Consider the following 24,955-nt stretch of genomic DNA (forward strand, 5'->3'; position numbering starts at 1 on the left):
TGGAAGGACTTGCAAAGGACAGGCTTGCATTCATTGAATACTGGGCATAGAAGGGACCCTCAAAAGTCACCCAGTCCAAGCCCATTCTTGCCAGGAAGGGATGCCCAATCTAAACCCTCCCGACAGATGGCCAGGCTGCCCTCGCTGGAAGGACTTGCAAAGGACAGGCTTGGATTCATACGATCCTAGAGTTGAAGGAGTCCCCAAAGGCCATCCAGTCCAAGCCCATTCTTGCCAGAAAGGGATACCCAGTCTAAGCCCTCCCAACAGATGGCCAGACCGCCCCTGCTGGAAGGACTTGCAAAGGACAGGCTTGCATTCATTGGATACTGGGCTTGGATGAGACCCACAAAAGTCACCCAGTCCAAGCCCATTCTTGCCAGGAAGGGATGCCCAATCTAAACCCTCCCGACAGATGGCCAGGCTGCCCCCGCTGGAAGGACTTGCAAAGGACAGGCGTGCATTCATTGGATCCAGGACTTGGATGAGACCCCCTAAAATCATCTAGTCTAAGCCCAACCTTACCAATCTAAACCCTCCCGACAGATGGCCAGACTGTCCCTGTTGGAAGAACTTGCAAAGGACAGGCTTCCATTCATTGAAGCCTACAGCTGGAAGGAGTCCCCAATGGCCATCCAGCACAAGCCCAGACTTGTCAGGAAGGGATGCCCAATCTAAACCCTCCCCACAGATGGCCAGGCAGCCCCCGCTGGAAGAACTTGCAAAGGACAGGCTTGCATTCATTGAATACTTGGCATGGAAGGGACCCCCAAAAGTCACCCAGTCCAAGCCCATTCTTGCCAGGAAGGGATACCCAATCTAAGCCCTCCCCACAGATGGCCAAACAGCCAAAGGAGAAGGAGAGCTGGGCAGGCTTACATTCATAGAAGTCCCCAAAAGCCATCCAGTACAATCCTATTCTTCCCAGGTAGGAATGCCCAATCTAAATTCTCCCCCGCCCCCGCTGGAAGGACTTGCAAAGGACAGGCTTGCATTCATTGAATCCAGGACTTGGATGGGACCCCCTAAAATCACCTAGTCCAAGCCCAGACTTACCAGGAAGGGATACCCAATCTAAACCCTCCCCACAGATGGCCAGGCAGCCCCTGCTGGAAGAACTTGCAAAGGACAGGCTTGCATTCATTGGATCCAGAACTTGGATGAGACCCCCTAAAATCATCCAGTCCAAGCCCATTCTTGCCAGGAAGTAATACCCAATCTAAACCCTCCCCACAGATGGCCAGGCTGCCTCTGCTGGAAGAACCTGCAAAGGACAGGCTTGCATTCATAGGATCCAGGACTTGGATGAGATCCCCTAAAATCACCTAGTCCAAGCCCTGACTTACCAGAAAGGGATACCGAATCTAAACCCTCCCCACAGATGGCCAGGCTGCCCCTGCTGGAAGAACTTGCAAAGGACAGGCTTGCATTCATTGGATCCAGGAGTTGGATGAGACCCCCAAAAGTCATCCAGTCCAAGCCCATTCTTCACAGGAAGGGATACCCAGTCTAAGCCCTCCTCACAGATGGCCAGACTGTCCCTGCTGGAAGAAGTTGCAAAGGACAGGTTTGCATTAAATTGAATACTGGGCATAGAAGGGACCCTCAAAAGCCATCCAGCACAAGCCCGGACTTGCCAGGAAGGGATACCCAATCTAAGCCCTCCCCACAGATGGCCAAACAGCCGAAGGAGAAGGAGAGCTGGGCAGGCTTACATTCATAGACTCCCCCAAAAGCCATTCAGTACAATCCTATTCTTCCCAGGTAGGGATGCCCAATTGAAACCCTCCCCACAGATGGCCAGGCTGCCCCCGCTGGAAGAACTTGCAAAGGACAGGCTTCCATTCATTGAATACTGGGCATGGAAGGGATCCCCAAAAGCCATCCAATCCAAGCCCATTCTTCTCAGGAAGGGATACTCAATATAAGCCTTCCCAACAGATGGCCAGGCAGCCCCTGCTGGAAGAACTTGCAAAGGACAGGCTTGCATTCATATGATCCTAGAGTTGGAAGGAGTCCCCAATGGCCATCCAGTACAATCCTATTCTTGCCAGGAAGGGATACCCAATCTAAGCCCTCCCAACAGATGGCCAGACCGCCCTGCTGGAAGACCCCCAAAGCACAAGCATACATTCATACAATCCTGGAGTTGGAAGCCCACCCCCACCCAAAAAAAGTCATCCAGTCCAAACCTGTTTTGCCAGGCAGGGACACCCGCAGCCAGTCCACCCCCTTCTGCCAGGAAGAAATATACAATCTTAATCCTCCTGACAGATGGCCAGGCAGCCCCTGCTGAAAGAGCTCCAAAGGAAGAAATAGAGGAGTGTTGGGCATAGAATCTTAAAGTTGGAAGGGACCCCCAAAGGTCATCCAGTCCACCCCTTCTGCCAGGTAGGGATACCCAATCTAAGCCCTCCTGACAGATGGCCATCTGGTCCCTACTTTAAAAACCTCCGGAAGTAGTCCCGTTGTGCTTAGAATCCTAGAGTTGGAAGGGACCCCCAAAGGTCATCCAGTCCAGCCCCTTTCTCCCCTCATGGCTTTATGCCATGAATTCAGGGATCCCACCCACATCCCTACTGAGGCATGCTCTTTCATTTTTCTATTGTTATTCCCTTACAGAAGCATAGAGTTGAAAGAGACCCCCAAAGATAATCTAGTCTAACTCCCTTCTCTGACTTCCAGACTTTTGACCGGGTTGCCTTTCTCCCAACATGTTCCATCTTGTCCATATATCCCTCTTGAATTGCTTTGTCCAGAATTGGACACAGGTGAGATCTGACCAAAACAAAATACTTCCTTTGATCTAGAAACTATTCTCCTATTGATGCAACCTGGAATCACATTGGCTTTTTTAGCTGCTGCATCACAGAGTTGACTCATGTCCAGGTTATGGTCTGCTAAGACTCCTAGATCCTTTTCACATGGACTGTTTTCAAGCCAGGTGACAGCCATCCAATACCTTTGATTGATAATAATCACATAGGCATGAATACTAGCTGCTTTGAGTGATAATTGATGAAAGAAAACAACAATATAGGCAAAGCTATACACAGGCAGGCAAAACTGTGCATGTTTTTGTGGTTGTTTTTTCATGTTTTTGCTTCCGTGCATCCATATTTCTTTATCGAGTCGGAAGCTAATTGAGGATACAATTATATCCATATATCCATACCTGTCTGTCTTTCCTTGCATGCATGTGTGTGTTGACTTGTTTGTTTATTTGTATGACAGTGGTGGGTCCCTGCAATACAGTGACAACACACCCACATACACGATGTTTGGGCTGCTGTGAGTTTTCTGGGCTGTATGGCCATGATCCAGAAGCATTCTCTCCTGATGTTTTGCCCACATCTATGGCAGGCATCCTTAGAGGTCTATTGGAAACTTGACAAGTGGGGTTTATATATCTGTGTATCAATGTCCTACTCTTGTCTGTTGGAGGCTAGTGTGATTGTTGCAGTGGGCCACCTTGATTGGTGTTGAATGGCCTTGCAGCTTCAAAGGCCATTCACTGCCTGGCTGCTTACTGCCTGTGGGAATCCGCTGGCCCTGATTGTTTCCTGCCTGGAATTCCCCAGTTTTCTGAATGTTATTGTAATTATTATTTTTTATTTCTTTCCCGCCGTTCTTCGTGGCTTGAGGCGGGTTAGGACATTGCTGCAACACAAAAGATATTTCCATAAAATACATATTAAAATACACAAACAAAATACAAAACAAAAGTTAGACATATAAGTTGAACCCGAGCCATAAGTGTGATGCTGCAGCAAAGAAGGCAAGTAGGTACTGTTTTAGTCTGCTATAGTAGAAAGCAGTTTCCAAGTCAAATTGTAAGGTCTACTGGAAACTAGGCAAGTGGGGTTTATATATCTGTGGAATAATGTCTTGTGTGTTGGAGGCCAGTGTGAATGTTGCCATTGGCCAGCTTGGTTAGCATTGAGTAGCCTTGCAGCTTCAAAGCCTGGCTGCTTCCTGCCTGGGGGGAATCCTTTATTTGGGAGGTGTTAACTGACCCTCATTGTTTCATGCCTGTTGTTGTTATTAGTTATTATTATTATTATTATTTATCAATATCATTATTATTAAACATCCGGGTGTCCCCTGGGCAACGTCCTTACAGACGGTCAATTCTCTCACTCCAGAAGCAACTCCAGTTGCTCCAGACACGGGGGAAAAAAATTATTATGCTTTGTTGGGAGGTGTTAGCTGGCCCTGATTGTTTTCTGCCTGGAATTCCCCTGTTTACTGAGTGTTGTTCTTTATTTGATGTCCTGATTTTAGCGTTTTTTTAAAAAAATACTGGGAGCCAGATTTTGTTCATTTTCATGGTTCCCTCCTTTCTGTTGAAATTGTCCACATGCTTGTGGATTTCAATGGCTTCTCTTGCATGCAGCCCAGAAAACTCACAGCAACCCATTGATACCTAGAATGCCTTCGACAACAACGCATAGATGTTTGTTGGTTTGCTAGCTAATAATGCATTCCTGCAATAGCACACATATATATGCACCAGGGGTTGCATTCTCATGCCAAAGCAGACACACCTCCTTGTGTTAAGTTTGCTTGTTTTCCTCTTGTTTACCACATTCGGGTACATCTGCCCGAATCACAGCCCAACGAGAGACGACAACAACAACTCCACCTTGGAGGGATTTCTCCCTCCCTCCCTCCCTCTCTTCTCTTCCCAATAACAAGAAAACAAAGATTTATTCATTCTTTTCTCTCAATGTTTTTATGGCATTCCAAAGAGGCTGGCTAGATGAGTTTCTCCTTCCCCAATAACAACAAGGAAAACAAAAGATGTATTCATCGGTTTCCCTCCTCTCTTCTGTTTTGCACTGTTTTTGGGGGGCTTTCGAATGAGGTGGGTTTCTTCCCCCCCCCTAAGAATAAATATTTATTCCCTTTTATTATTATTATTATTAGCATATAATATATATTAATATAATAATAAAAAAACTTTGCAAAGAGGCGTGCAGGAAAGCAGTGCAAAACCCAGGCAATAACTGCAGTGGCTGTAAAAACAAGAGGCTGGATCTATGCTGAAGCTGCATTATATGGTCAGTGTAGACCAGGCATGGGCAAATTTTGGCCCTCCGGGTGTTTTGGACTTCAACTCCCACCATTCCTAACAGCCTCAGGCCCAAAGGGCCTGAGGCTGTTAGGAATGGTGGGAGTTGAAGTCCAAAACACCCGGAGGGCCAAAATTTGCCAATGTAGACCTAAATAGGGCTCTACAGTGACCATATAACTGCATTATATGGCAGTGTAGATTTATCCAGAGACAGAAAAAGCCAATTTTGGGGAGACAGAGAGGTGTTCGCTATAGGAAAAAGACCTGTCATGCCCAGAAGGCTGCACAGTTTATTTTATTGTATGACACAGCAAACAAGATAGACATGCTGGATTTCGTATCACAAAAATCACAAATCGAACACTTCCCAAGTGTCTAGGACTGTGTGATGTATTTTCGGATGATGCGCGCAGATCCCAGTTGGGTGGCCTTTTGTAGTTGGCAGATCGTGATTTTGTCAATGTCTGTTGTTTCCAAATGCCGGCTGAGATCTTTTGGCATGGCACCCAGTGTGCCCATCACCACCGGGACCACCTGCACTGGTTTCTGCCAGAGTCTTTGAAGTTCAGTCTTGAGGTCCTGATAGCGGCTGAGTTTTTCAAAAAATAAAAGTTTTTTTATTATTATTATTATTATTATTATTATTATTATTATTATTATTATTATTATTATTTTCCTGTTTTTCGTCAATGCGACTGTCACCTGGGATGGCACCATCAATGATCCAAACTTTGTTCTTTTCCACAACTGTGATGTCTGGTGTATTGTGTTCCAGAACTTTGTCAGTCTGGATTCGGAAGTCCCACAGTATCTTTGCGTGCTCATTTTCCAATACTTTTGCAGGTTTGTGATCCCACCAGTTCTTTACTACTGGCAGGTGGTACTTGAGGCATAAGTTCCAATGAATCATTTGGGCCACATAGTTGTGCCTCTGTTTGTAGTCTGTCTGTGCAATTTTCTTACAGCAGCTGAGGATATGATCAATGGTTTCGTCGGTTTCCTTGCACAGTCTACATTTTGGGTCATCAGCTGATTTTTCGATCTTGGCCTTAATTGCCTTTGTCCTGATGTCTTGCTCCTGGGCTGCAAGGATCAGGCCTTCTGTCTCCTTCTTCAAGGTCCCATTCGTAAGCCAGAGCCAGGTCTTCTCCTTGTCAGCTTTTCCTTATAACAATAGCAACTTTATTTTTATACCCCACAGGGACCCGGGGCAGCTAACATGGGGCCAAGCCCAAATTTCCACAGTAAACAAAATAAAAATACATCCACAATAAAAACATCACTAACATTTAAGTTTTCTTGGGTTCTGGTTCCTTTTCATTGTAGAAAAGCTCTTGGAAAAAGGAGAAAATCTATGAAATCTCAACAACCCGAAAAAAGGAGAAATTCTATAAAATCTTGAAAACTCCCCAATTTGTTTCAGTGGAAACTGGATTGGAGATTCTATATTGGAGGTAAAGGCAGAATAAAAAGGAAATAAAATTTTCCACTTTGCAAGGGCTGGAGTCTTAATGCAAAATTGACATGAAGGTACAGTAGAGTCTCACTTATCCAACACTCGCTTATCCAACGTTCTGGATTATCCAACGCATTTTTGTAGCCAATGTTTTCGATACATCATGATGTTTTGGTGCTTAATTTGTAAAATCATAACCTAATTTAGTATTTAATAGGCTTTTCCTTAATCTCTCCTTATTATCCAACATATTTGCTTATCCAACGTTCTTCCAGTCCATTTACGGCGAGACTCTACTGTACTTAGTCTTCAGATTAATAATAATAATGTTTAATGTAATAATTAAAAATAATTGGAAGGATGGGTGCCTTGTGTTGTCGAAGGCTTTCATGGCCGGAATCACAGGGTTGTTGTGTGTTTTCCGGGCTGTATGGCTATGTTCCAGAAGCATTCTCTCCTGACGTTTTGCCCACATCTATGGCAGACATCCTCAGGCAACAACCTATTTATTATGTTTATTTATATCCTATTTCTCTCTATAAGGAGACTCCTATGTTCGGTGAAAGCCTCACCTATTTGCTGGGTTGCTGTGAGTTTTCTGGGTTGTCTGGCCATGTTCCAGAAGCATTATTTCCTGACGTTTCGCCTGCATCTGTGGCAGGCATCCTCAGAGGTTGTAAGGACGGTTGGAAACAAGGCAATTGGGGTTTATTTATCTGTGGAAGAATGTCCAGGGTGGGAGAAAGAACTCTTGTCTATTTGAGGCAGGTGTGAATGTTACGATCGGCCACCTTGATGAGCATTGAATAGCCTTGCAGCTTCAAAGCCTGGCTGCTTCCTACCTGGGGGTAATCCTTTATTGGGTGGGGTGAACTGACCCTCATGTTTCATGCCTGTTCTTGTTGTTATTAGTTGTTATTTGTTGTTGTTATTATTATTATGCTTTGTTGGGAGGTGTTAGCTGGCCCCGATTGTTTCCTGCTTGGAATTCCCCTGTTTACTGAGTGTTGTTCTTTATTTGATGTCCTGATTTTAGTGGGGGGGGGTTTAAATACTGGGACCCTGATTGTCTCATGCCTGTTATTATTATTAGTTGTTATTATTATTATGTTTATTTATATACCGCTTTTTCTGCAAAAGGAGACTCATAACTTCACCTATTTACTTCCACATAAGTTCTGATGGGCTCCGGTCCATTTCTTTAAGATGGAAAGCTTTTGCAGAAATATGTAGACGTGTTTTTCGGGTATCGCAGGTCTCCTCTTTTCTTGCAGTGAACACATTTTCAATTTGGAACTTTTCCTTTACGAATGTCCAGGCCTGCCTCTGCAAAACTGGGGTCCGCTTTGAGCGGATACTGAAATAAATCAGATCATCTTGAAGATGCCACTTAGACCTTTTTCTCTTTTGTTTGGATCGATAAACAGAAGATGCATCTACACTGTATAATTAATGCAGTATAGACCAGGCATGGGCAAACTTTGGCCCTCCGGGTGTTTTGGACTTCAACTCCCACAATTCCTAACCGCCGGTAGGCGGTTAGGAATTGTGGGAGTTGAAGTCCAAAACACCCGGAGGGCCGAAGTTTGCCCATGCCTGGTATAGACGCAGAGCCATAGATATGTAGAGAACTGCACAGAATAGCAATCGTGGAGCTGGCTCGGCTGAACAGCATTACGTCATGGCTTGGGAGCCACTTCTTTCTCCTCTTATTGTTGCTATTGCTTTTCCTTCCCATCCATTTCTTTTTCTCGTGCTTCCTTTCTTTTGTTTTTAAATCCTATATTCCCCCCTTTGCTGTAGGTTTATTTACATCAGATGAAAACGGCATCCTTTTAATCCTTGAGTGGTTGCATCTCTCGGTATTTGAATAGCTTAGGGTCTGAAATCCTGTTGCCAATACATTGATTTATCACTTGCATCTCGATTTAGGGTCTTGTTCATCCAACCCCATAATAAGCTATTATTTCCAATGTTTTCCCCTCCGTTAGGAACAAAAACACCCACCCGGGTCCCGACTGAAAAGAGGTGCTTTGCAGGTTCTTGCGGTGCAATTTCTACCGATGTTTACTTGGAATTGAAAGACGCATTATCCAGTTTGATTTACTCCTGGGAAAAGCATATGCAGTAATGCAAGACTTGGATCTGAACCTGCCTTTTGTTTTGATGCTGTTTGGAGATGCTCTTTCTTTGGGGTGTTTTTTTTAGGCAACTGTTTTCACCTTCCTAAGGTTACTTTCCTATTATTATTATTATTATTATCATCATCATTTGCAAAAGGAGAAAATGTTGTCAGCCCGGTCTTGCAAGACAATATTTTCATCTTCCTAAGGTTACTTTCCTATTATTATTATTATTATTATTATTATTATTATTATTATTATTATTATCCTTTGCAAAAGGAGAGGATGTTGTTTATCAGCCTGGTCTTGCGAAGCAATGTTTTCATCTTTCTAAGGTTACTTTCCTATAATAATAATAATAATAATAATAATAATAATAATTATTATTATTATTATTATTATTATTTCTATCATCTGCAAAAGGAGAGGATGTTGTTTATCATCCTGGTCTTGCGAGACAATGTTTTCATCTTTCTAAGGTTACTTTTCTATTATTATTATTATCCTTTGCAAAAGGAGAGGATGTTGTTTATCCGCCTGGTCTTGTGAAGCAATGTTTTCATCTTCCTACGGTTACTTTCCTATTATTATTATTATTATTATTATTATTATTATTATTATTATTATTATTATCATTTGCAAAAGGAGAGGATGTTGTTTATCCGCCTGGTCTTGTGAAGCAATGTTTTCATCTTTCTAAGGTTACTTTCCTATTATTATTATTATTATTATTATTATTATTATTATTATCATTTGCAAAAGGAGAGGATGTTGTTTATCAGCCTGGTCTGGTGAAGCAATGTTTTCATCTTTCTAAGGTTACTTTCCTATTATTATTATTATTATTATTATTACTACTATCATCTGCAAAAGGAGAGGATGTTGTTTATCATCCTGGTCTTGCAAAGCAATGTTTTCATCTTTTTAAGGTTACTTTCCTATTATTATTATTACTACTACTACTACTATTGTTTGCAAAAGGAGAGGATGTTGTTTATCAGCCTGGTTTTGCGAAGCAATGTTTTCATCTTTCTAAGGTTGCTTTCCTATTATTGTTGTTGTTGTTGTTGTTGTTACTATCATTTGCAAAAGGAGATAATGTTGTTTACAAGCCCGGTCTTGCGAACCAACCCTTTGGCTGATTTGCTGCAAATGTGTCTTGTCACTTTAGGACTCGTCGTCAACAATGATTTCATTCGGTTCTTGGGGGTGTGGCGTTCGCATGATGAGCGCAAGAAAGCTCCTCTTTGCGCACCGTTTAAAAATAACCACAGATGTCCCTACTCTTGTCTTTAAAACAAATCTCTCGGAAGGCTGGAAATAAAAGAATTGAAACAAGAATGTTCTTTTTTCCTTTTTTTGGATTCCAAGAACTAAAAGAGTATTTAGATGGCATGAAACTGGATCGTAAAAACCTATCGCACACTGTGGGGCTTGATATCCAAATTGCTATGCGCAAGGACTAGATGGGAAAAACATTGCACCTGCTTTTAAAAGGGAGTAGGGAAAATAGAGGCAATGGAAGTGATCTTGTTTGCATAGCTCGAGATTCTCCAGTTCTGATGGACTACAGCTCCCATAACCCCCTTCTCTGCCTGGGAGATGATGGGGACTGCAGTAGAGCAAAACACCCAGTTACTATACCATTAATGAAAGAGATGCTGCAGTGCAAAGCCAGGTGCCTTGCTGCTCAGTCAACGCAATTGCGGTGCTGTCCAGTGTTGGTCTGTGCGCTTTTTGGGGATCTAGCCCAGTGGTGCAAAACCTATAATCCTCTATTGCCAGCTTGTCCAATGCTCAGGAATTCTGGTAGCTGAAATCCAAACATCTGGAGGGCCACAGGTTGTGCACCACTGATATACTGATGCTAAAATATTATATTATATTTTGGGCGGTATGGCCATGTTCCAGTAGCATTCTCTCCTGATGTTTCACCTGCATCTGTGGCTGGCATCCGCATAGGTTCTGTTGGCAATGAAGCAAGAGGATTTTATATATATACGGTATATATTTATTTGTGGTGGGAGAAAGAACCTCTGTGGAATGATGTCCAGGGTGGGAGAAAGAACCCTTGTCTGTCTATAAGCTGACCCAAATATAAGCCAACCAGGACCCTCACCCAAGTATAAGCCGAGGGGGGCTTTTTTGGTCTTTAAAAAAGGGCTGAAAAACTAGGCTTATACTCGAGTATATACAGAAATTGCAGATGTGATAACAAACACACCTCATGGTGCCTCAAATGTTAGACCTGTCTCTGAGTATATTTGACCTTACGATTCCAAAAAATGACACCAGTTTTCCCCAGGCACTGTGGGTGTTCTGTATCTCAAAAACACAACACCCACAGTGCTTGGGGAAACAAAACTTAGTGCATACCAAGGGATCACTATACTATTATTTCTTGAATTGGTTAAATCCAAAGTGTTCTGCTTGAAGTGATGATTCTGTGTTGCCTGCAGAATTATATATTCTGTAGAGCAGGCATGGGCAAACTTAGGCCCTCCCTCCAGGTGTTTTGGACTTCAACTCCCATAATTCCTAACAGATGGTAGTTGAAGTCAAAAACACCGGGAGGACCAAAGTTATCCCATGCCCTGCTGTAGAGTATTTTTGGAACCTGTTGTTTAGAGAGCCCATTTCCCAGTCTTCCTTGGTATATAATTCCCCAGTGAATGTTCTGAAAAATAAGCAGAGGAGACAGACAGGTTGGTTTCTAGTCTACTCCCTTTGGATTATCTGAATTGCGTTCCTGCTGCCAGGTGTGTGTGTTCCATTCTTCTTCCTTGTGATCTGGGAATTTCATGAGCTTCCGAAAAGTAATTTTCTCTTGCTGGTAGAAATTGCTCGGAGAATTATTTGTGAACCAACTGGGATTCTTTACCCCAAAGCAGGACTTCTTTGGAGAAAGCTCTAAGTAAGGCAAAGCAGACCTTATTGATCCATCCAAGGAGATAACTGTAACGAAGTGTGAATTTTTTTTTAGTTTACAGATGCCATGTTTAACTGTCTTAAAAGGGTCAATATTTCAGTTACTCTGCACTCATGAGTTGGTTGCAATGGAGAAGTGGGCGGAGCCAACTGCCATTTTGGTGGAGTAGTGCAGGTTTGAAAAAAGAAGCAGTTAATCTGTGCTCTGTTGAGGCACAGGGAAGACTGATTCTAGGTTAGGGGATCAGGGAGACTCAATTGGTCATTTTGAGTCAGTTTAAAATAAGTTTGGTGTCTTATTTTAAGTTAGTCTGTGCCCTTCTGAGGTACAGTTAAGACTTGTTCTCAGTTGGAGAATCAGGGAGACTCGAGTGCTTATTTGAGTCAGTTGAAAATAAGTTTGGTGGCTTATTTTAAGGTAGTCTGTTTCCAGATAAGGAACAGATAGTCTGTGATTGAAATTCACAGGGTGACTGCAGTTTAAAGCAGTAGAGAAGGAAGTGATATTTTAAGGAATTTGAAACACCTCAATATAGCTTTGCAACGGTTAGTCCAAGTGCCCCTAAAGAGAAGTTACTGTAACCATCAAGCTTGTGCCTGAATAAACGTGTTCTTGTTCTTTCTACCATCTAAGCTTCTGTCATCTATATTACCATCTAAAACAAACAAGGAAAAAGAAGAAAAATAAAATTTAAAAAGTCTCCTCTCTAAGTAGCTAGTGGCTATATCTTCCAATAGTGGTGGCAAGAGTTGATAATCCCCTTAATATCTAGTGGCCACATTATAAACATCTTTACCTCTGGTGGCAGCTTTGAAATAAAACATCTTTAATAACTGGTGGCAGCGGATATAAAATATATAATAATAATATAAATATAATTAATTAATAGAAACTCATCCACGTCTCTGCAATTGGTGTCAGAGATGGGATTTTAAAAAGATTCCCCCCTGTCTGACATCTTTGCAATAACCTTCTCCATACAGGATCCCTATGTGTTGTATTCCTGTTCCTGGCATCCTGATTATTGGGTTGCTGTGAGTTTTCAAGGCTGTATGGTCAGGCTGAATGGCCATCTGTCAAGGGTACTTTGCTTGTGCTTTTCCTGCATGGCAAAAGGGGGTGAGATTGGATGGCCCCTGCAGCCTCTTCCAACTCCTATGTTCAGTCTAGACATTGTACACCCCTGAAATCGAATTGGCTTGTGGAGCTGCCGCAGCACTCTATTGGGTCATGTTGTTGTTATTATTATTATATTTATTTATATCCTGTTTTCTCTCTTCACAAGGAACTAACAATAAAAGCATTACAATACAATTTAAAATATACAAATATTTAAAAAGTATTAAACATAATCAGTATTCAAAACAATTCAGATTAAATCCATAAAAAACATTTTAAAAACATGTTCCACTTGTGGTCTCCTTAGACTCCTTATCCATCAACTGTCTTCAAGCCACTTTTTATCCATCCTGTCTATGTGCAAGTGTAGTACCTTCCCCCAGGCAGGAAACAGCCAGGCTTTGAAGCTGCAAGACAATTCATTGCTAATCAAAGTGTCCAATTTCAACATTCACACTTGCCTCCAACGCACAAGAGTTCTTTCTCCCACGCTGGACATTATTCCACAGATATATAAACATCACTTGCCTAGTTTCCAACAGACCTCACAACCTCTGAGGATGCCTGCCATAGATGTGGGCGAAACGTCAGGAGAGAATGCTTCTGGAACATGGCCTGAGAAACTCACAGCAACCGAGTGATTCCAGCCATGAAAACCTTCAACAACACATTGTAGTACCTTACATTGCTTCCTTGTTGAAATCCATTTTGATAATTTTGACCAATCAGCTCTCTCATTTGTTCAGGTCATTTTGGATCCTGACCCTGTCCTCTGGGGTGTTAGCTATTCCTCCCTATCTGGTGTCACCTGCAAATCTGCACAGAGAAGCCTCATGACCAACTGAACATACTGCAGGGGTTTATGGGAATGGGCCTTGATTTGGGGAGTTGTAGTTCACCTGTATCTAAAGAGCACTGAACCCAGCCAATGACGGATCTGGACCAAACTTGGCACACAGACTGAACATTGCCTGCTGTGGATACTGACAGATGTTTCGGGACAATTGCCCCGGGAATCCGGGAGATGTAGTAGTTGACTCCCATCCAGAGAGCACTGCAGCCAGGCGATGACTAGCCAACAACAGATCTGGACCATACTTGCTACACAGACCCAAAATGGCCAACTTTGAATGCTGGCAAGGTTCAGGGAGGATTGAACCACGATTCTGGGAATTGTAGTTCACCCACTCTAAACTGAGAATACCTAACATTCAAATAATGCCTTTTTCAAATAACCCGGACACCGCCGGGTCCCCAAGCTAGTAGTAAATAAAGAGCACAGCTGGCTTTGCATCTCCCTGTTTTGTTGGAATGGAAACATGTGCCTGGTGTATCTGATTGGTTTCATCCTTCTTAAGATGTGTTTTTTTCCCCCCAAAAAATGTTTGTAGGATGCAATATATACACCCTTAACATACAAAAAAAATGTTTAAAATGTATATTTCTCCATAGGTCATCTTCAAAGTCAAGTGTGCTGCCGAATTCAACAGATACAAGTAAGTTCTATGAGAACAGGGGTCCCCAAACTAAGGCCCGGGGGCCAAATGCGGCCCTCCAAGGTCATTTACCTGGCCCCCACTCTCAGTTTTATAATACATTTTTATATCAGTTTTAATAATATAATCTATTGTATATACATATAATACTGATAAAAAATTATAATGTTATACAATATAATACTATTATCATATAATAATATTAATTATATGTTATATATTACATATAGTATTACAATATAGTGGTATAGTTCAATATAGTAATATATAATGCTAATATTGTGCTATGCTAATAAGATAATATATGGTATGTACATAAAGCTGCTCTGAGTCCCCTTCGGGGTGAGAAGGGTGGGATATAAATGTAGTAAATAAATGTAGTAAATAAATAAATAATTAATTTTAGGCTTAGGCTCACCCAAATTCTGAAATGACTTGAAGGTACACAACAAACAACAATCCTAATTAACTTGACTATCTTATTGGCCATTAGCAGGCCCATACTTTCTATTGAAATCCTGATAGGTTTATGTTGGTTAAGATTGTTTTCATTTTTAAATTCTGTATTGTTCTTTCATTGTTGTTGTTGTTTTGCACTACAAATAAGACATGTGCAGTGTGCATAGGAATTTGTTTGTATTTTTTTTTCAAATGATAATTCGGCCCCTCAACAGTCTGAAGGATTGTGGACCGGCCCTTTGCTTTAAAAGTTTGAGGAACCCTGTATGAGAAGGTGGATTCAAAGTTTTGACTTCTAATAACCCAGGCAATGTTGGGTACCCAGGCTGGTATTATAATAATAAAGTCCTGGATTCTCTTTGACATGGTTTCATTGAGTATTTTCAATTTTTTATTCCCATCCCTGTTTCATCCAACGGGTTTGTTTCCCTTTCCAGGGTGGTTTTGTACCTGGGCACCATCTTCACCAGCCTTCTCTTCCTCTTTGTGAACTTGACCTGCGCATTACTGGCACACGACGATGCGCCGGAAGAGCAGCGGCGCTGGGCCCTCTTCACGCGGGCCGTGATCAACGACGGCCTCTTCATCCTCTTCTGCGCCTTGTTGGCCTGCACCATGTGCCGGCTCTCCAAAATGGCCTCGGCCAACGTTTACCTCGAGTCCAAGGTATGGGCGCACGTGGTCTCCTGTTGAGATCTCACCATCCATCCCAATGGGGGACATTATATAGGTTCAGTTGCCTGCATAGAACCCTTTTTTTTAAAAAAAAATATTTTTTATTGAAAAAAAATGGTTTTATTACATAAAAAGTAGGGGAACAATATTGTGAAAGTCAAAACAATAAAATAACTTAAAAAAGGAAAAAAAGAAAAGTTTAATAGAAAGGGAGAAAATAGGAAAAGAGAAGGAAAAAAACTTAGGATAGTTTAGGGTGGTTTGGTCTTCCGTTCTTTGTTCTTCTCGTCATCATCCATCTAATAAATTCATTTCTTTACCTTTTCTAGACTCTTTCGAGTCATTGTGTTGGGACTTTTGTTAATTCTCTAAATCTTTACTTTCTTTTTATATTCTTCATATCCCTTCCAATCTGTGTATTTTAAAATTCTTCCATTATTTTCTTTTAAAAGGTAGGTCGTAAATTTCGTCTTAATTTTCCAAGCCATAATTCCACTGTGGGTAATTCTTGTACTTTCCAATACAGTAGAGTCTCACTTATCCAACATAAACGGGCCGGCAGAATGTTGGATAAGCAAATATGTTGGATAATAAGGAGGGATTAAGGAGAAGCCTATTAAACATCAAATGAGGTTATGATTTTACAAATTAAGCACCAAAACATCATATTATACAACAAATTTGACAGAAAAAGTAGTTCAATCCACAGTAATGTTATGTTATAATTACTGTATTTATGAATTTAGCACCAAAATATTATGATATATTGAAAACATTGACTACAAAAATGTGTTGGATAATCCAGAATGTTGGATAAGTAAGACTCTACTGTATCTTGCAAAAGTCATTCTTGCCGCCGTCGTTATATATAAGTAAAATATCATCATTTCTATTCAAGTCCAATATACTTTCCATTAAACCTAAAATATAATATTCCGGCTTCATCGGGAAGTTTTTCCCAAGAATTTTTTGAGTCTCATCGTGTATTCGTTTCCAAAATTTAGACGTTTCAGAACAAGTCCACCAAGCGTGGTAAAAAGTGCCTTCTTGTTTTTTGCATTTACAACAGAGATTCTGGGCGTTTTTATACATTATTCCAATTTTTTTCAGCGTTCTATACCAGCGATGGAACATTTTCATCCAATTTTCTTGTAACTCAGAAATGTAAGTTCTTGTAAGTCCCAATGGGAGACATTGTATGGGTTCAGCTGCATAGAACCCTTGATTGTGTTGCGATTTCTCTTGATCAGGCATGGGCAAACTTGGGCCCTCCAGGTGTTTTGGACTCCAACTCCCACAATTCCTAACAGCCTACCGGCTGTTAGGAATTGTGGGAGTTGGAGTCCAAAACACCTGGAGGGCCCAAGTTTGCCAATACCTGATATATACCATATATGCCTGTTTTCTCCCTTTGGATTTAGAGCGAAAGCAAGACCAAGGGAACCAGGCAAGTAGCCGTCAAGTTTTAGGATTGCGATCCTAAATATATACACACTTTTATCCCAAAAATAATTGCTGTTGAGGTGGCTTCTTTGTAACTGTGAAGATTTGTTGGCTTGCTCAGATGCATATGTGCGATTTAGCTGCTCGTAGTTGCATCCCACAAGGTTGCCAGGTGGCAGATATACGGATGGGGTTCTGCTCCATGACTTGGCTTCTACTTTCCTTAAAACAGACAAAACCCCACATCTATCGTCTCCGTTTTTCCTCTATTGAGGGCTGGGCAGCTATATGGGGCCAGTGTGAGCGAACTTCGTATGGGATACCACTTTTTTTGAGAGAGGCAGAGAAATGGCTTTCCCTAAATATAGGATACAGTAGAGTCTCACTTATCCAACACTTGCTTATCCAACATTCTGGATTATCCAGCGCATTTTGGAGTCATTGTTTTCAATACATCGTGATATTTTGGTGCTAAATTCTTCCGGCCTGTTTATGTTAGATAAGTGAGACTCTACTGTAGTTCAATACACAGTAATGCTATGTAGTAATTACTGTATTTACGAATTTAGCACCAAAATATCACAATTTATTGAAAACATCGACTACAAATATGCGTTGGATAATCCAGAACGTTGGATAAGCGAGTGTTGGATAAGTGAGACTCTACTGTATTATATTAGAGTGCTGGTCATTTTATTTTGAATGAGAGTTTTCCAGATACTCTTGCTGCTATTATTATTGCTACTATATTGCTACTAATAATGGCACATTTATTTTACCATAACTTTTATTATTACAGTAGAGTCTCACTTATCCAACATTCTCTTATCCAACGTTCTGGATTATCCAAGGCATTTTTGTAGTTAATGTTTTCAATACATCGTGATATTTTGGTGCTAAATTTGTAAATATAGTAATTACTATGTAGCACTACTGCGTATTGAACTACTTTTTCTGTCAAATTTGTTGTTAAACATGATGTTTTGGTGCTAAATTTGTAAAATCATAACCTAATTTGGTGTTTAATAGGCTTCTCCTTAATCTCTCCTTATTATCCAACATATTCGCTTATCCAACGTTCTGTCGGCCCGTTTACGTTGGATAAGTGAGACTCTACTGTACATAAAACAAGATAAAAAGTTATAAAACAATATCAGTTTCACCACCAAAGGAATAAAAGGGGGGTCAAAGCAAAGTGCATAATAATCGGGTTATTCGATAAAGTGGTACTAACTACAGCAGTTAATTAAGAAAAGCATGTACAAAGGAAGAAAGGCATTTCCCAAAAGAGCTGTATAAAAGGAGCTATAAAATACCAGAGCTCTATATACAAAAGAGCAGTAACCATAAATGGCAAGGTACACGAAGTCAAGGAAGTCAATATCACAGGCATAAATACATAAGCATGAAGCAGGAACTTTTTCCAAGGCAAAACTCTTTCAGGAACATAGGCCAACACAAGAAACTTGAATCATGAACTTGAGAGCTGAGACAGGAATCTGAACCTTTTGACAATGTTGTCTGCTGTGAGAGACATCAAGTAAACATCACTTAATTTAAGACCAAGCCCAACCAAGAAGCCATGAGATCATGTCTCACTGGGTTTCAATGATTTCTCAATTTCTCTGAATGCCTAATTAATCAATCCTTCAATCCCTCTGTCCAGAGACCTAATCTGATATCACGGGAAAACTCCCCATCTGCTGAAGGCAGATTCCCAAGAGAAATTGACCTTTCCCCGGTTTCCCTTTCCCCTGTGGCTAAGAAACAAACATTGGAATCTAAAGCATCCTCTGTCTCATCTTCAACTGCCTACACTTCTCCCTGATCTAAGGCCTGCAATTCATCCCGATCACACACAGACTCCTTAATTGAAAACCCACCATCCCCTTCGTTCTCTGAGAAATCCCCAGCCTCTTGCTGAGCCCTAACAGCACTGCTGTCTTCTATTTTGATCAGGCCTAACCTGCATCCAGTTCTGTGCACCACAGCTCAAGAAAGGTGCGGTCAAACTGGAAAGGGTGACCATGAATTCTAAGAAGCTATGAATTATATATAGAGGCAGTCCCCAAGTTATGGACAAAAGTGTTCTTGAGGTGAATTTGTATCTAAATCAGAACATGTACATCCCAGTAATATTCCCTTAGAAGTCTGTCCCTGTTCAAAAGATCCCCCTCACTTTCTGTCCCTTTGAGAATTATATTTTGGGGAAAAATGGCTTGTGTGGAAACAAGGATTGGGGGATAAAGCTTCATTGGAGACTCCTTTCCCCCATGATAATAATTCTTCCAAGAGTGGATTTCACTTCCAAAAAGATAGATTTCTCTCACTTTGTAATGTCTTACTCCCATTCTTAGCGAGGGAGTCGGATGTAAGTCAGATGTTTATAACTCGGGGCGGGCTATACCCAACAAAGTTGGGTAATGAAGGGTCTGCGTGCCAGGTTTGGACCAGATCCACCAAGCCATGGAAGAGGAACCTTGCGTGGTACAAAGCAACCAAAAAACATTATTATTATTACTATTAATTTAAGCCTAAGCCCGACCAAGAAGCCATGAGATCATGCCTCACACACTTGGGTTTCAAGGATTTCTCATCGAGTCTCTCTGAACGCCTAATTAATCTATATTTCATTCCCAGGAATAAAAGTAATTTATATTTATTTATACCCAGCTTTATCTTTCCCAAAAGAGACCCAAAGTGTACACTTATTTTGCATTTATATAGAGAGATTTATCTGCTTTATTCTTGGATAAGCTGGGAGCATTTACAAGCTAACGGTCCCAACAGCCCTGCACTCCCATTTTGCATATAAGAGAACTCAGCCAGAATACGAACATACCGTATATACTTGAGTATAAGCCGACCAGAATATAAGCCGGGGCACCTAATTTTACCACACAAAAACTGGTAAAACATTGACTCCAATATAAGCCGAGGGTGGTAAATTTCAGAAATAAAAATAGATGCCAATAAAATTACATTAATTGAGGCATCAGTAGGTTAAATGTTTTTGAATATTTACATAAAGCTCTAATTTAAGATAGGATTGTCCAACTTTGATCAAATCATTATTCTCATCTTCTTCAATGTAAATGTGCATATGCATCCTTTTACTATCCTTTTAATAATAATAATATTAATAGAGTAAATTAATACAGTAGAGTCTCACTTAACCAACACTTGCTTATCCAACGTTCTGGATTATCCAACGCATTTTTGTAGTCAATGTTTTCAATATATCGTGATATTTTGGTGCTAAATTCGTAAATGCAGTAATTACAACATAACATTACTGCGTATTGAACTACTTTTTCTGTCAAACGTGTTGTATAACATGATGTTTTGGTGCTTAATTTGTAAAATCATAACCTAATTTGATGTTTAATAGGCTTTTCCTTAATGCCTCCTTATTATCCAACATATTCGCTTATCCAACATTCTGCCGGCCCGTTTATGTTGGATAAGTGAGACTCTACTGTACTGTAATAATAATAAATACAGGAAAATAATACATGTAATAATAGAGTAAAATAATAAATGCAATAATAATAATAAGATCAGAGTGAAATAATAAATGTATTAATAACAATAAAAATAGAGTAAAATAAATGTAATTGTAGCAACAAGAATAGAGAAAAATAATAAATGTAATAATATCAATAATAATAGAGAAAAATAATAAATATACCATATATTCTGGAGTATAAGCTGACTCAAATATAAGCCAACCAGGACCCTCACCCGAGTATAAGCCAAGAGGGGATTTTTCAGTCTTAAAAAAAGGGCTGAAAAACTAGACTTATACTCAAGTATATACAGTAAGTTCCAAGAGCAAAGTTCCTCCACTGCCAGAGCTTTTCTTTGTAAAACTTCTGTTTCCCTTGTGAACGTTCCACAAATGTCGGTGAACGTTCCGTGACACAAGCGCTGCTCTTGGGCTTGAACCGGCATCACGTTCCTTCCGCCAAGTGTGCCGACGTGAAGCGCTTCTCCCTTCCCTGCATGGATTAGCGAGTGTGGATTATTTATAGAGCGCCATCAATATGCATGGTACTTTGCAGGCTTAATATAAGCCAGAACAGACAGGTTCCTGCCCCCCAAGACATTGCTCGCTTAACGTTTTGCAGACAGGGAGAAGGCAGAGAAAATGTAGTCCCAAATTGAAGTTGGAAATACGAGGACGAGGTGAAGCACAGGGCATCATTGAAATTCCTTACTTTATATATATATATATATTCTTTTCTACTGTCTCTCTTTCTTCTCTTCCAATTCAGATCTTGCTAATTTTGCTATCTTCTTATCCGTATTTTAACATGATAATGGAAAATTTCAATAAAGATTATTTTACCCCAAAAAAAGAAATTCCTTACTTTTTGTTAACCACATCTTCCTGAATTCTCCTAGATGTAGTCTAAAAGATTTGTGGGAGGTTTTAAAGTGTCTGTTGAGTCTCACTTATCCAACATTGGCTGATCCAATGTTCTGGATTATCCAACGCAGTTTTCCTCCCGCCCCGATCCACAGCTGTTTCTCTAGGCAGCAAGGACTGAACTTTTTATGGATTTAATTTCTGAAAATGTTGCTACTGTAAGTTCATTTAATGCAATTCTAACTTTATTTGTAGTCACTTTGTTAGTAGGCAATATTTTTATAGTCAGTGTTTTCAATATATTTCTTTGTTTGGTGCTAAATATTCATAAATTCAGTACAGTAGAGTCTCACTTATCCAACATTCGCTTATCCAACGTTCTGGATTATCCAACGCATTTTTGTAGTCAATATTTTCAATACATCGTGATATTTTGGTGCTAAATTTGTAAATACAGTAATTACTATCTAGCATTACTGCATATTGAACTACTTTTTCTGTCAAATTTGTTGTTTAACATGATGTTTTGGTGCTTCATTCGTAAAATCATAATCTAACTTGATGTTTAATAGGCTTTTCCTTAATCCCTCTTTATTATCCAACATTCTGCCGGCCCGTTTATGTTCGATAAGTGAGACTCTACTGTATATAGTAATACCCTGTTTCCCCAAAAATAAGACATCCCCGAAAAATGAGACCTAGTAGAAGTTTTGCTGAATTGCTAAATATAAGACCTCCCCTGAAAGTAAGACCTAGCAAAGTTTTTGTATGGAAGCAGGCCAAGCGCCTGTCAAACAACACCAGAGCATGCAGGATTGGTAAATGTACATTCCATAGAGTGTTGTACATGGAAATAATGGTAGTAAGAAGAAATTCTTGATAGGATTCACAGTTTGTCTGGTTATGCTGGTTTGTGATGACAACTATTGTACATTATATAATAAATGTTCATTTTTTGTTCAACAATAAATGTGAATTCTTCTTCATGGAAAAATAAGACATCCCCTGAAAATAAGACCTAGCATATCTTTGGGAGCAAAAAATAATATAAGACACTGTCTTATTTTCGGGGAAACACGGTATACAGTAGTGTCGTTTATCCAAGCTCCGCTTATCCAAGGTTCTGTATTATCCAACGCAGTTTGCCTTTTAGTAGTCAATGTTTTTGTAGTCAATTTTTCAATAAATTGCGAAATTTTGGTACTAAATTCATAAATACAGTAATTATTACATAATGTTATCGTGTACTGAACTGCTTTTTCTATCCATTCGTTGTAAACCATGATGTTTTGGTGCTTAATTTGTAAAATCATAACATAATTTGATGTTTAATAGGCTTTTCCGTAATCCCTCCTTATTCTCTTATCCAGTGTTCTGCCGGCCTGGTTATGCTGGATAAGTGAGACTCTATTGTATATTGATAGATATAGATAGATATAGATATAGATATAACTATATTATATATAATAGGAATTATAATAGTAATTTTTAAAAATCCAAATTCTCAGAATTCAGCCATCCTGTCCAGAGGATTTTTAAGGGGTTGAAATTGGGCCGAATCTTTAAGAATCTATGAAGATCTTCCAGCATGGCACCATGGACAAATCCTGCTTGAAGTTAATTACACTATGTAACACATTTTTTGTTCCTGGGTTATAAATGTCATTTCCTAATTGGTTCTATCAAAAAAACATGGAAAAAGTTGATTAAACTGCAAAAACATCCATACCTCACAACCTGTGAGGATGCCTACCATAGATGTGGGCGAAACGTCAGGAGAGAATACTTCTGGAACATGGCCATACAGCCCGAAAGACATACAACAACCTTGCAAAAACATTGTTTTTGTGGGATATCTTGCAGCACATTTTGCTCTAGTTTTTCAATGAATATACATAATCAAGGCTCAACCAATTCAATGTACAGTGGAGTCTCACTTATCCAACATTCGCTTATCCAACGTTCTGGATTATTCAACGCATTTTTGTAGTCAATGTTTTCAATACATCATGATATTTTGGTGATAAATTCATAAATACAGTAATTACTACGTAGCATTACTGCATATTTTTCTGTCAAATTTGTTGTATAACATGATGTTTTGATCCTTAATTTGTAAAATCATAACCTAATTTGATGCTTAATAGGCTTATCCTTAATCTCTCCTTATTATCCAGCATATTCGCTAATCCAACGTTCTGCCAGCCCGTTTATGTTTGTTGGGTTATCTAAGCAATCATGCATGCATTTTCAATGTGGGATGGTTTATGTAGTTAGTTATGTCTGTTGCTTAGTAACATGAGCCAAGATGCATTCCAGAGTTGAAGCCACCATTTAAGGGTTTTGCATATGAAATGGGAAATGGGTGTATCCTTTCTGGGGACACACAGGAAGTGATGTACAGATGCCTCTTCCTGTCTTTTCCTCTTTGCTCCTGACCATGCCATGCTGATGTTCCTATCTGTTAAGAGATATGTAGTTTCCTGAACTGTTTTTCTTTTGAACTAAGATGTTTTTGCCTGTATGACCATCATCATACAAGATTGTGAGTAAACATATTTTTGCTATTTTATTTGATGTCTCTGATGCTTATTTTATGCGCATGACTTTTTAAAGGGAAAGGGAGGCTGGATATTTTGTCTTACTGTTTAATTTCTTTTTACCTCTGCTCACATAAACCCCTAGTCTTCTGCGTTTTTACTGCTCTGCATGAATGTTTAACCATATTGGAATCATAATCTTAACAGGTTATGAAAATATATTCCTATTAATGTTGGATAAGTGAGACTCTAGTGTAGTTTGTGGCAGCCACAAAAACGAAGTTTCTGGAGTATAACAACTACTTTCAAAATAAGTGCCACGCAATTAAGCAGGAAATAAAACTTTCAAACCAGGAACAGAAAATATTTCAAATTTTGTTACATATTATTATCCTCCCTCCGGACTGGGGATAATGGGAATTGCAACCCAGCAGAAATTGACTTTTGCATGCAATGCATTGCATCATATCACCATTGCTATCAGCCAAAAGGTGCCAAATGCTGCGCATCTGCAAGCAGACCCATGCATGCCAAGCATTGGGATCACAAGTGAAACCGACCCTATGTAACACAGGTTTTGTTCCTGGATCATAAATGTCCTTTCCTAATTGGTTCTGTCATAAAAACATGGAAAAGGTTTATTAAGCTGCAAAAACTTGTTTATCTAATCATGTCTCCACCCATTCAACATAGTTTGCTGCAGCCACAGAAATGAAGTTTCTGGAGTAGAACAACTACTTTCAAAGTAAGGACAGCGCAGTTAAACGGGAAATAACACTTTCAAACCAGGAACAGATTTTTTTTTACATAGTGTAATTGTAGGACTGTATAAATGCCACTACTCCTTAACACATTGTTAAATAATCTGAGACACTGTATCACACAACATCTTCATGCATTGATCCTGTTCTGCAAATAAACAAAACACACCAAACAAAATGCAAGCACAATCATTCACATGTATTCAGATTCAGGTTTTTAAATATTTTCCTGTGGTCATTCAGTGTTTCTGTGCCTTGCAGACCATATAACAAAATGACAGTGGAGGAAGTTGATGTTCAAGCTGCAAAGTAAGCATCACACAATTAAACAGGAAATAATAAACCAGGAACAGAAAAATGCAAAAATTTTGTTACATAGTATAATCAAATCCGCAAAGTTGAAGGGACAATTAAATTGTGCTTTCAATTGTAAACTTGCAGGTGTAGGTGTAGGTAAAGATGATTATGATGAGCCAAAGGGTCTCAAGAAACCTTTAGAAGTAAG

At 39.9% G+C, this 24,955-nt stretch overlaps 1 protein-coding gene across 3 annotated transcripts in view; it reads left to right on the forward strand.

Moving 5' to 3' along the window:
* Positions 1-24,955, forward strand: part of gpr137c (G protein-coupled receptor 137C) — a 50,540-nt gene that overhangs the window by 1,155 nt on the left and 24,430 nt on the right. For all 3 annotated transcript variants that reach the window (XM_062968681.1, XM_062968679.1, XM_062968680.1), the window contains exons 2-3: positions 14,157-14,200; positions 15,097-15,325. In XM_062968681.1, the coding sequence (XP_062824751.1) occupies positions 14,157-14,200; positions 15,097-15,325 (273 nt within the window). The remainder of the gene's footprint in view (positions 1-14,156; positions 14,201-15,096; positions 15,326-24,955) is intronic.

This window comes from Anolis carolinensis, chromosome 1 (assembly GCF_035594765.1).
Source record: "Anolis carolinensis isolate JA03-04 chromosome 1, rAnoCar3.1.pri, whole genome shotgun sequence".
In the NCBI taxonomy this organism is placed as follows: domain Eukaryota; kingdom Metazoa; phylum Chordata; class Lepidosauria; order Squamata; family Dactyloidae; genus Anolis; species Anolis carolinensis.